Source organism: Acomys minous, assembly GCF_964271855.1.
Source record: "Acomys minous genome assembly, chromosome: 13".
Taxonomy (NCBI): Eukaryota; Metazoa; Chordata; class Mammalia; order Rodentia; family Muridae; genus Acomys; species Acomys minous.
In genome coordinates this window covers 106,888,327-106,901,820 of record NC_140495.1, presented here as the reverse complement: position 1 = coordinate 106,901,820, position 13,494 = coordinate 106,888,327, and the positions used below count along the sequence as shown (strand labels likewise).

The window sequence follows — 13,494 nt, the reverse complement described above, 5'->3', positions numbered from 1 at the left end:
TTTCAAGTCTCTTATCAGTTTTTCCAGGGAGAGGGTGGTGGTTTTCATGGACAGAGGTTTTAGCAGCTTGAGCTCCTTTAAATGGTAGAAGGAGAGACAGCAGTGATGTGTGGGGGTTCATTAATTATTGCTCTTACTGATGTTTGCACAGGCTGTTGGGATCATAAATGTCAATCTGTCAAGAGACTATGATAGGTTCTAAAAAAAAACTGATGGAGTACCTCAAAAGCTGCCACAGAGCCTGAGATAAAACAGGCACCTCTGTTTCTTAGCTGTGTGGAAGGTGTGGTGGGGGCTGGGGGGAGGGTTTCTTCTCTTTTGCATGTTGTCTCTGGCTCTGGGGTTCTGGGTTGAGGGTGAGCTGGAGTAGAGGGTGCGAGCCTGCCTGAGATGTCAGTAGGCCACCGCTAGTGTTAGCAGCCTGGAGTGGGCGTGTGCTGCCAGCTGCACATTGCCAGGAGAGTAAGAGAGATGGGATGCAGTTTTGACAGGCCTGACACAATTCATTTGGAAATTTTTAGGAGAGAACATGAGTAATAAAGACAAGAACAGTGACAGTAAGGAACAAACGTGGATCTCTGTCAGAGACAAAACAGTTTGAGAAGCAGCAGCCCTGTTTGTTGCTGTCAGGCTTTCGTTGTAAATGTATTCCTGAAAGACTCAGTGCTAGTTACTGTCTGCACTTGGCTAGCAAAGTCCAATTAGAGAAATTTCTCTCTGTAGACATTTTTTTTTAAACACTGTACTTGGTTTCCTCTGTCACATGTTGAGCAGTGGTTGCCTTCAGACCAAGAAATCGGACACAGGTAAAATAGGCGACATTTTTCTTAAAGATCTCATGTGGTGTCTTTATCATTGTTGAGCACTGGGTGAGAAGAAGGGTCCTGAGTGCTGAGAGCTGCGTGCCCGGCGTGGGAGTGCGGCAGCCTGTGTGGGCACACCCCAGCCTGCAGTAACTCTCCAGAGGAGGCACTGGGGGAAATGTGCTTTGTTGGCTCTTTATGAAGGACCTTAATTAGAAGTCACTCCTAACTCCTGGGGTGGGAACCGTGTCTAGCTTGGCACTGCAGCTCCTCCTGCTGCTAATGAGCATGCTCCTTTCCAGGAGCGTTTCTTCTGACAGTTAAGCTGAGTGTGAGGTTATTTCTGTTCACCTTGCTCTCCACATTTAACCCTTACTGCCCAAGTTCAGCATATGCAAATAGATTAACTAGATGGTTTCTGCCATTGTTTCCAAACCCGAAAGTATTTCAAGTTAGAGGGACTGAAACTTAGAAGCAGAAGACAAATAATCAAGGTTTGATTCCAGGTGGACAGTAGATGGCTCTTCTCATGTTTGGGTCTTTTCTGATAGTCTTTTTCTAACTGACTCAAAATTTATAATTGAGTAGTTAAATTATTTAGTTCATTATTATGTAATTAGAATCCTTGCACTAGACATCTGTTTCTCTTATTTAGGCAACTCGCCCCACGGCAGAAGGTTTCATTAAATAATTAGTAGAGGAGATATAAAATTCTTCCATAGCATTGATGCTGAGTCTATAGACTTCTGTTTATTTCATTAGCTTCTAATTAAAACACCAAGTTGACCTGTGGGAAGATGTCAGAGAGTGACTTACTTCACCAAGAGGTGACATACAACACAGTGAGCATGGCAGCATGCAGCAGACAGTTGGAGGAGTTTCAGTCCATCCTTCCTCATGTTGGAGAGCGTCAGAGGGCGGAGGGCTTCTTACCATTTAATGCAGGCCATCGGCGAGGGCGGAGAAAGTCAGTGCATCTTTCAGAGTCTCAGAAGTGTGTCTTGGTTCCAAGAGTACACAGTCTGCTGGGTAGTTCATCTTGGTGTAGAGCAGTAGCTCTCAACCTGTGGGTCATGACCTCATTGGGGGGAGGGGGAGAGGTCAAATAACCTGTTCACAGGAGTCAAATACCAGATATCTTGCATGTCATATAATTTCATTACGATTCATAGCTGCAGCAAAATTGCAGTTACAAAGTGGCAACAGGAAAACTGTATTGTTGGGCTCACCACAACCACAAGGACCTGGATTAAGGGTGGCAGCATGAGAAAAGTTGAGAACCATGGTACAGAGTCACATAAAGCTGCAGCTTACAGCACAGCTGGACACACAGATGTATTTGGTTGCAGACATATGCAGATGCTAGGAAACTGGCTCTCAGATGAACAACTAGGGCCCAGTATATCCTTAGGATGGCCAGTCCATTGTAGCCAGAAACTGTTGGTAGCATCAGAAGCCTCCCTTAGATCGTGTTATTCTAAGAATACCTCCTTTCTGTTGCCTACAAGACCGTATAAGTTCTTAGTGTTTATATTAAAGTAGCATGGTTAAAGGGAGCCAGCAGGGTACCATGCAGACTTGTTCCCTATCATTACTGACACTCTTTGGCATGTAGTCTGATTATATGAGACTAAGAGGAAAAGAGATCCAGCCTGGACTGTCCTACCTTTGGGGGCCCCATTGAAGCAGGTGCTCAGTGAAGACACCTGTCAGTAAGACCGTGCAGACAGGAAATTTGGTTCCCACCCATGGTGATTTGCAACGTGAATGCTTTTCTTCACATCTCCTTCCTGATGCCATTGAATGCTGCAGGGTTTCCCTCTTCTGCACTGCTGACACCTGGAAGTAAAGTAGAATTAATGGGAAGCATGTACCCCACAGTAGAAGGCACACTGGGCTGTTTGGACAAAACTCCTCCAAGGAGCTTTGAATTCCAGCTCTGTGCTTTTCCAGACAGGTGTACCTGCAGAGGTGGAAGTGAAAGAGGCCCGTAGTCTGAGGGGTCATTTTTTATAAGTACATTAGCATCAGGCTTAACCTTCATGTTTAGCTTACTTGCTCATCCATCCATCCATCGAGCAGGGTCTCACTATGTAGCCCAGCTAGCCTGCAAGCTGCTGTGCAGACCCAGATGACTTTGAACGTCCAATGATCTGTATGCCTTTACTTCCCGAGTGTTGAAATTGAAATTGAAATTGTGTTATGCCACCATACTCAGCTTTTATTTATATATATATATATATATGTGTGTGTGTGTGTGTGTGTGTGTGTGTGTGTGTGTGTATGTATGTATGTATATGTATTTTTTAAATCTCTGGAGAGAAGGTTGAGAAGTAAAGAGCTCTTCCTTCTCTTCCTGTGAGCTGCAGTTCAGTTCCCAGCTGGTTTATAACTACCTATAGCTCTAGTACCCTCTTCTGGCCTCAGAGGGCTTCCATATATATGTGGTGTGGGCGACACACACTCTCTCCTCTCTTTCTTACCCCGTCTCTCCCTTCCCTCCTGCCCTCCCCTGCCCTCCCTCCTTTCTTCTACTCTGCATCCTCCTCAAAATAGCTTAAAAAAAAAAAGGCATCTTCAACTTGCCTTCTCCTTGTATGGACCACACCTCTCATTCCAGGTTAAGGGACATTTCTTTAAAAGATGCTTCAAATAGGACATAGGCAGTAGAGGTTTTTGTTAGGTACCTAAATAGCGTTATTACCACAAATAGTGCCATTTTTGTGGGAAAGGACCCCCAGGAGAGCCCTGTGGCTTATGCAAGGTGAATTCCTTTTGGCTGGCTGCTTTGTAATGATTTACATTTAGATTGTTCCTTTTTTGCTCTTGCGTAAGCAGGAGGAGTGGGCACGGCCTGTGTGGCAGTCTTCATCACTGCACTAACTGGGTCTGGACAGCTTTGCTCAGCAGAGCTGGGAAATAGGTTGAGCTTGCTGTCAGTGTTTCCTTCGGAGGGCTTCTTCAGTTGGCTTGTGTTGGGGAAACCTCCGACTGGCCTGGAAGAGTTGAAGGGGATGGGCAGCGGAACTTGTACTGGTGATGAACAGTGCAGGGCATCTGTAGTGGGTGGCAGGGGCCAGAGCTGTGGACACACTGCCCTCCTCATGGTCTGGGGAAGCATCCACTCCACACAGAGACAGCCTGTGCCAACATGTCCATCCTTCCATGCTCCAGCTTCTCAAAAGCTAGACAGCAAGGACTGCCAGGAGCGGCGTGTCACCCACCCAGTGCTCACGGTAGTGCGGGGAGGCACAGCGGCCAGTCAGCAGGCGAGCACCCCAGCACCCTTCCACCCCCGCAAGAGCTGAGGCATATTTGGTTTTCATCCCTGTGACAGACACCCAGCAGGCAGGATTCTTAGTGTTAGTTTGCTTGTGCATTCAGTGGTTTCGGTGTGCAGAAGGGAGGGTGAATGTCACATCTTGGCAGACAGGGCAGGATAGTCCTCGAGGGACTCAGCCCAGTGACCTCCATTCCCAGCCAGGCCGTGTCTTCTACGGTGTTCCAGTACTTCCCACCCAGTCTCTTTACAGTTTGAGTGCATTAATGGATGGAACTATCTCAGAGCTGCCTCACAGACAAAGCCAGCATGTGCTGTACTGCTGTCTTAACCCTCGGGGGCCACGATCCTCACAGGAGGGGAGTATAAGGCAAGAACAGGGAGGGCTGTTGTACTGTGCTCAGAGAATAAGTGACCACATGGGGACTCCAGGGACAAGACTTAGTTGGAAAGCAGCCTGGAACAAAGACTTAAAGCAGGCTCCATGGAGCACTGAGTGTTGTGAAGAGAGAACAGAAAGGTCAAAGATTATCAGGAGGCAAATGTAGGTGGAGCCCTAGGGGAAAGCAGTGAGACACCGTGGGAAAGAGAGGCTGGAGGCAGGCACACTGTAGGGCCTTTCCAGGTTCTTAGTAAGCACTTTAGACCTCTTGTCTGAGGTTTTCAGTGGTTTGAGACTTGGCTGCGATATGAGCAACTAACTGGAGAGACTTGGGGCTGCTCTGGGCAGTTGTGTCTGCTCAGCAGGGTGCTAGTCCTGATCCTCAAATGTGTTGCTTTGATCAGATTCACAGTCTGAGAACGAGGCTTCACCTGTGAAACGGCCACGGCTACTAGAGGACACCGAGCGGCCTGAGGAGAGCAGCCGGTCGAAGCAGAAGAGTCGGCGTCGGTGCTTCCAGTGCCAGACTAAGCTGGAGCTGGTGCAGCAGGAACTGGGATCCTGTCGCTGTGGTGAGCACCCCTACCAGGGCACCCTCCTGATCCCCTCTGTCTCAGACCTGCATGCTGCCTCTACTGTCAGCCTCCCACTCGCTGATCTGCTGCTTTCCCACTCAAGACTTTTGAAGTTAAGCAAACTAGCAGGAAGGACGTGCGCCATAGAACTGAGAGACAGTTCGTCTTAGATGAGCGTCTTAATATATATTTCCCCACATCCCTTTCCTATTATTGTTTGATTAGGAGCTTTCCTTTCTGGAACCCTCACTGACCCAGTGAGTTAACACCTTGAGGCAGCTGGGGCATCGTCATCTTTCTTCATTCTCCAGCGCTTCTGCCCCTATGCCACCTCTCAGGACTCGGCACGTGGATATGATTTTTTTTTTTTTTAAACTGTGCCTTGCACACACGGGAACAAAATGTAGGCAAGGCCTGCTTTTCTCCATGGCCACATATATCATGTCATAAAGGTAGCTGCATTAGTTTTGGCTCGCTCACAGTTTCCTTGTTCCTATTTTCATTTTCTGATTTTTGGAACATGCAGTGAGGAAAGGTGGTGTGTGAAACAGAGCTGTCACCTGGCTGACTCTGAGCCTGGCTTTCGAGGCTGAGAGCTCGCCATCTTCATTCCAGGAAGTGAGCTTTCTCTCCCCTCATCACCTTCGGGCTGTAGCTATCCCACATTGCAGTTGCTGGCACAGGGGGTTACACAGTGCCCTGCATTCTTGTGAAAGCTTGTTTTGCCTGTTACCTGTTTTCTGAGAAGACAACCTTTTCTGCTCTGGTGCCTCAGTTATCTGTGCAGTGAAAATAGGCAGGCAGGGGTAGGGGCTGGCTTTTCCTGGAAATTAGATTGGAACAGTTGTTTCTGAACTGATTCCCGCCCCCCACCCCCACCTGTGTGTGTTTGTCACGTTCTGTGGGGGCAGGGAAGTGGGGTGTGGTATTAAGTTCTGCTGTGAATTGTCATGTATAAAGAAGAGAGTGGGGGTTGGTGGAGCAGACACTGTACGCAGGGTTTAGGCTCAGCTTATAACAAAGTCTGTGTGCCCCAGTAAGGCTTCTGTGGTAGCTGAGGAAGTTTTGGGGTCTGGTGACTTTGGTCAATAGTGAAAGGTCTGTGTGGTCCCTGAGGTTGCAGATTCTTGCATCTGTGGTCAGGTGAGCTGTGGTGCTTTTCAGCATTTCATTTAGCTGTGTTGAACGGCCTCCCCGGCCATTTCTGCTCTTGCCCTTATCAGAATGGTTGTTTCTCAGAACGGCAGAAATGTTCTTGTTTCCTCCCCAAAGGTGACTGGGGCCTTGGTGTAGTATGCAGGGTTTGCTGAGACGGATCAAGCCATTGGTCCATGGGGTGCTCGTGGCAGTGGCTGACGCTTCCTCTCCTCCTCAGGCCGGCAAGGGGGAGTGCAGAGACATTTAGAGGATCCAGGTCTCCACATTTACCCTGCAGCTTTGATGCAAACCACTCAGCTTCCAGAGGTCTTAGCACCCAGCTGAAAAAGTCCAGAAGTCATTAATAGATGGCCCTGTGCCCCTCACTGTTGCCAGCTGTTCTACCAAACTCGCAGTTATGCCTCAAGCTCTTCACCTCCTGACCAGGAGGCTGGTCTCTTAAGTAGGTCCTTAGGTTCACTATAGACCTGACTTCGTTCTCAACTACTTAACAACGTGTAGTTCCTTGTCCAGTTTTAAGATAAAAGTCCCTTCAGAAGTAGCCTTCCTAGAGAGTCTTAGACCACCAAGCCCAGAAAAATGACTGCCACTGTTTAAAAGGTGAGGAAAGCAAGGGTGGCTATGCTCTGGGGCTGGCTTTAACAAACTGGTTTGTGTTGCTCCCTTCTGCCTGCCTGTTTGGCTTCCTCCAGGGAAGGGTGGGCTGTGTGGTGATCTCCTTGAGGATACATGGAGTGTTGGGAAGATACTAACTGCCCTGAAAGGTGCTAGAGGGAAACGTTTATTACTGAAAGTGAAGACTCAACGTAGTTGAACTTAAAACAGGACACTTCTCCACTGCAGAAAAATCTTTCTCTGTATATATTCACAATCTTTTCTTCTATTCCCCTTCCATTCTGTACAGGTTATTAACTGCTGACAAGAAGTTCACATCTCATAAATAATGCTTAAGAGCCATTGCTATATAAATTGAATGTGTTATGAATTGTGATGGGCCTTTTTGTAGCATTCGATGCCTAGAGCAGGAAGAACAGAGGATGTCATTTTCATTAATTTCTAATGAGGTGCCAATTAAAGGCAGAGAAGATGCTCCAAAGGGAAGAGTGGCCAAGCTCCCCTGAATCCTCCGCCCTGGGGCTGTCATCCAAGCACTGCCAGCAAAGCCTTCTCTAAAAATTCCATTAAATTACAGTCTCATCGAGAGCACACACAGACACATTCAGCTTTCCTTTGATCTTCAAAAGAGCAATTTGTAAGGCGAGTTCTGAGCCTTCTCACATAGGACAGCTGTAGGTGATAGGAATTGTTAATTGCCAGGACGTTCCCTGGGCTTTCAATAAGGAGGTGAATTTTGAAGATGAGTTCTCTTCTGCCTCACTGTGACTAGATAACCTTTATGTCAACGATCCCAAAGGAATACCCTTTTCCAGGCACCAGTTAGAACAGGCAAGTGGTGTGGGTGGAGTGGTCCTGCATCCTGGAGCATTAGAATAGGTTCGCTTGTTGCATTTCCACTTGACAGGTTGACAGAATTGATCCTTCCTATTGCAAGAGTCTTGTCTCCTAAGCCACTTAGAGGATGTTCTAAGTCTGGTCACTGTTATTGAGTCTGGGTTATGCACAGCCCCTGAATGCTGTGTTGTGTGACACCCCTGCCCCCAGCATGGCTTTGTGGTTGCTATACATTGCTCCTCAAAACCACAGAATTACCTCGCATGTGCTAGTGAAGGATTTGTGTACATTTTTGCATGTCTTTAGTACGTGGTAACTTGGCAGGCTTCACACTGTCCCAGTGCTGTTTTTATGACCTCGTGGTAATCTCACTTTCTTGATTGTCTTTGGAGTAAGTTTTCTGTTCATGTCAGAGCCCCATGGTGCTGAGGCTGGGGCCTCTACAGTGTGTTGTCTTCATGTGCTGAGATTGTCATTTTGCCTCTTGTCGTTCAGTGTCAAAGCAAAATGGCAAGTTTTATTGAAATCACCTTTCAAAGCATTTTGCTAAAGTGTTGTGGGGAGTAAGAGACACAGGACTCTTACACTTACATAGAGACACTTACATAGGGCTGTATGTGCCCATGAGAAGGAGCTGGGCAATGTGGTAGCTCTGCTTGCTGGCCCACTTCCAGAGGTCCAGTGGACTGACACCCATGTGACCACTCATACCGCTCTGGACACCCCTCAGTCTTGAGAGCTATTCACAAAAAGATTCTCTGGGCCCCTCTGAACAAGTTAGCAGAGGCCCCCAGGTCTTGTTTTCAGCTCTATTTGGAAATATTTTTTTTTCTTGGGCCACATGAAAGTTTGTTGTGATCATCAGGGCTTTTCCTTCCTGTACATGTTTGCTAGGGACACAGACAGATATTGTTCTGTGAGCCTGTCACAGCAGCACACACCAGCTTCAGGGGCTCATGCCAGTGCTGTTCCTGGGTCTCCACCCATGTTCCATTTGTGTCTGTTGATCTAGTAACGCTCTTTTTCCCGCATGCTTCTCCTCTTGTGCAGGAGCAGCTGTCATTTTTAGTATCTTTCATCTGTTTTAATCTAGAACATTCTTACAAACATGTTTTACAAGTTCAACATTTTAAAGTGTGTGCGTGCGCGCACTCGCACACACACACTTTCATGGGTTTTAAAATTAGAGCACCATTGTTTGGGTTCTGCTTCTTAATGATTTCAGTTGCATTTTGTCATTCAGCTCTAGTACTGTACTGAGGCTCAGTGTCATCAGCCTCTTGGTGTCTGTGTTACTTGAGTCACCTGCACACCCAGCCATGTTCCTTGATCCACCTGCACACCCAGCCATGTTCCTTGACTCACCTGCACACCCAGCCATGTTCCTTGATCCACCTGCACACCCAGCCATGTTCCTTGACTCACCTGCACCCAGCCATGTTCCTTGACTCACCTGCACACCCAGCCATGTTCCTTGAGTCACCTGCACACCCAGCCATGTTCCTTGACTCACCTGCACACCCAGCCATGTTCCTTGACTCACCTGCACACCCAGCCATGTTCCTTGACTCACCTGCACACCCAGCCATGTTCCTTGAGTCACCTGCACACCCAGCCATGTTCCTTGAGTCACCTGCACACCCAGCCATGTTCCTTGACTCACCTGCACACCCAGCCATGTTCCTTGACTCACCTGCACACCCAGCCATGTTCCTTGAGTCACCTGCACACCCAGCCATGTTCCTTGACTCACCTGCACACCCAGCCATGTTCCTTGATCCACCTGCACACCCAGCCATGTTCCTTGACTCACCTGCACACCCAGCCATGTTCCTTGAGTCACCTGCACACCCAGCCATGTTCCTTGACTCACCTGCACACCCAGCCATGTTCCTTGACTCACCTGCACACCCAGCCATGTTCCTTGACTCACCTGCACACCCAGCCATGTTCCTTGATCCACCTGCACACCCAGCCATGTTCCTTGAGTCACCTGCACACCCAGCCATGTTCCTTGACTCACCTGCACACCCAGCCATGTTCCTTGACTCACCTGCACACCCAGCCATGTTCCTTGATCCACCTGCACACCCAGCCATGTTCCTTGAGTCACCTGCACACCCAGCCATGTTCCTTGACTCACCTGCACACCCAGCCATGTTCCTTGAGTCACCTGCACACCCAGCCATGTTCTCCTCCAACTTCTTTAGGGCACCTAATAAGCAACGTGAGGAAAATATTCTGACAATATGTTAATGTCTTGCTTTTCATCAAAATGTCTTTGAGAGGCTGGGCACCATGACAGACGCCTTTAATCCCTGCACTCTGAAGACAAAGGCAGGCAGAACTTTATGAGTTTGATGCTAATCTGGTCTATATAGAGAATTCAAGGCCAGCCAAGGCTACATAGGGAGACCCTGTCTGAAAAAAACAAAAGATGCCCTTGAGGTGTGGCATCTAGTCATGAATTTTTTTTAAAAAGATTTATTTATTTTATATATATTAACACTCTATCTGGAGGCCACCTGCAGGCCAGAAGATGGCATCAGATCACATTATAGATGGTTGTGAGCCACCATGAGGTTGCTGGGAATTGAACTCAGGACCTCTGGTAGAACACACAGTGCTCTTAATCTCTGAGCCATCTCTCTAGCCCTAGTCATTTGATTCCACACTGTCATGTAACACTGGCATTCTCTGAATGGTGTCCCCCCCTTTTTTTTAACCTATGACTGCTATGGGTCCCCCCTTCCATCCTTTTCTGCAGGCTCATGAGTCAGTGCTATATATAATGTTTTTCATTACTCACATTGCTCCACACTTGGACAAATTGATGTTCTTTCAGCCAGGCTCCTCTCCTCACTGACAAGGTGAGGGAGGAAAAGGATCAAGTCCTTACTCTTGGCATAACAAGATGCCCTGGTCTACAACAGCTACTTCCCAAAGGACCTATGGGATGCTTTTCCTATGTAGTGATTTGCTGGACCTCACAAGAAAGCATGCACATACATACGTAATAAACTACCACCAGACAGCCTATCTCTAGAGTCGTTACCGAGTTACAAGATGCATTAAGAGGGTGGAGGCAGGAAGACTGGGCAGGTTCTGCAGTTACGGCTTTAAGGAAGAGATGTAGGACAGGGTGAGCACTTGGGCAGCGTTGGTTGTCGTAATGGCGTCTGCACTTGGCAGAACTGGCATCAGGTGCAAGGGGCTAGTAGAGAGGAAGAGAAGGGTTCCAGTTCTGGGTTGAAAAGGTTGGATTTTTGGCTCAGAGGAAGCATCATCAGTGGTTTGGGATGTAGCCGCCTTGGTCTGACGTCTCTTTTAGAGACTAGAGGTCTTCTACCACAGCCAGAACTGGTCTGGCTGGTGCGATGAGGAGATCCACCCTGCAGGAACTCCTGTTTTTGAGTCTGGTAATGACAGCTCAAGTTTCTCCCATACTCCTGAGGTAGCAGCTGGGGTGTGTGCTACCCATGGCTCAAGAGGAAGATGTGTCTTGTCCACATTTCCAAAAGGGGGGAAATCTTCTGGTGGGAGTTACCACACACAAGAGAAGCAAACATGCTAGGAGCCCTGCAATGGCTCTTCCCACCCTCACTGTGCTTATGTTAAGCAGCCACCTCCGTTTAATGTGTTAGAGTCCCTGTGCTGTTCATCTGTCACAGCAGATGCACCCACTCCAGGAGTCCAGCCTGCCTTGTGTGTTTGGCCTACCACAGTGGAGACAGCACAGACAGGGACACTGCCCTTCCCCACGGAAAACAAGCACCAGAGGCTCAGCCCTTGATGTACAGGATGCCCAGAGCATGTCTGCTACCCGTGTCACCTCCCACCTCTCCCTACTGGCATCTGATCTCATGACACGAAGGGTTCCACCTCAGTGGCAGCGTGTAGCCACTTAGCAACAGGGATAGTGCCATGACAGCTCTTGTCAGAGTCTGTTGGACAGTTTAGCCTGTCCAGACTGTGTATAGACAAAAATAAATTTTGGTTCTTTGTCTTGAAAGACTTTTTAAGTTTTTAAAAATTAATATACATAACATTTTACATATAAAATTCTCCCATTTTGCAATTCAGAATGTTTTTAGTAAATTCACCATTTGGCTTTATAGTTCCACCATTCTAGAAGGACTTGGTCCCCTCTCTCAAGTCCTTTCCTGCCCTAGCCCTAGCCCACCAGGACCTGCTTTCTGTTGGCTGTTCTGCTTTTTCTAGAATTTTAATATCAGTGGATTCACAGCGTATAATCTTAGGTGTGTGTCATGTGACATGGTTTGAGAGTCATCTGTGTTGCTATTGGTTGTTATTTTTCTTCTGAGAATGTCACACTGAGAAGAGGTAGCCCATGTCTATCAGCTGCAGTGAGCATTTCTCTGTGAATCTTTAGGTGGACAGACATGATATACAAGCTAATTTTTATAGGGTAGGTACATAGGGTGGAGTGTCAAGTGCAGGTGTACATCTGACACTAGGTAGCACCATCAGCAGTGTCTTGTGCCACTTCACAGTTGTTCAGCAGTGCCTTGCGTTGGTCTTAGCTTCTCTGTGTCCTTGGCAACCTTCAGTACACTTTGATCGGTCCTCTCCAGTTGTCCTAGCAAGCTCCTGTTCACCCAGTGTTACTGATTTTCTTCTCCTTGGACCAGGGAGCATCTTATACACACTGAACATCTTCTCTGTGTGCTTTGTCTATGCAGACATCTTGGTGAAGTGTCACTTCACCTTGCAAACAGAAGAAAGTAACTGACAGCAGGGCTGGCCTGGCCAGGGGTGGGTGGGGTGGATGAAGAGACTATGGACCACCCTGCAGCAGCTCCTGCTTCTGAGTCTGGTGATGAGGGCGCAGAGCTGCTGTCTTAATAAATGCAGATGTCTCCACTTATTTAGGTCTTTAAAAAATTTCTTAGCCATGTTTTATATTTTTCTCTATATACATTTTGTCCAGTTGATGCTGTGTCTTTTGAATTTCTGATGGCATTGTGCTTGGAATCCACACTGCCTGTTTTTAGGTTGCTGCTTCCTCAGAAAATACAGTTGGTTTTCTTGGAGCATCTCCAGCCTGGCTAGACTTCCTGCTAGCTCTGTATTTCATAAGGTGCTGCCCATGTATGACATGTCATCATGAACAGGCAGTCTACTCTCTCCCGGTCTGTACCTTCCTTCCTTTCTCTCTTTTGGAGTAGATGCACAGGGGAGCTGTTAGCTTAAAAGCTAAGCACACACCTGCACTTACCGACTGCCTCCAGGCACCTTTGCCTTTCTGTGGGCTGAAATTCAGTCTTTTCAGCAAGTAAAACTTAAGTGTGAATTTCCCTCAGCTGTCCTCATCCTAGTAATAGTTAGTGCTCGTATTTAAAGAGTGTGTCCAGGACAGTGTAGGAAGCATTCACACATGACTTAGCGGAGGAAGCCCCGTGCCCCGCAGTTCACTTGTATATGTGGAAAGGTGATCACTTTCTGGGTGCACTGTGTGCTTGGTGTGGCTGCTGACTGTTCATGGCAGTGTCCCTTCTTGCCCTCAGTTGAAGGCTTCAGGCTCAATAAGTGCACCTCCCTGTCACCCCTTCCTGCCATACTGTCCACATCTGACCCAACGTGTCTTCATGAACTATTTGTGCCTTTTGATCTCTCCGCCAAACCAGTATCTTTGACTCCTTAACTTCCATTTAGTTCAGACTTCAAATCTCTGCTTAGGATTTGGGACCCTTATAGGGGGGTCTCTGCAGCACAATGACACCAAATAGCATTCAGTTACTCCACACACACATACATGCATCATATATACACACATCTGTGTGTGTGTGTGTGTGTGTGTGTATGAAATAATATTTTATAAAA

General features: G+C 47.6%; 1 protein-coding gene across 2 annotated transcripts in view; it reads left to right on the top strand.

Annotated features, from left to right (window-relative positions):
• The window catches only part of ZFAND3 (zinc finger AN1-type containing 3), a 206,571-nt gene that overhangs the window by 178,921 nt on the left and 14,156 nt on the right, over positions 1-13,494 (top strand). For both annotated transcript variants that reach the window (XM_084754014.1, XM_084754015.1), the window contains one exon: positions 4,870-5,037. In XM_084754014.1, the coding sequence (XP_084610140.1) occupies positions 4,870-5,037 (168 nt within the window). The remainder of the gene's footprint in view (positions 1-4,869; positions 5,038-13,494) is intronic.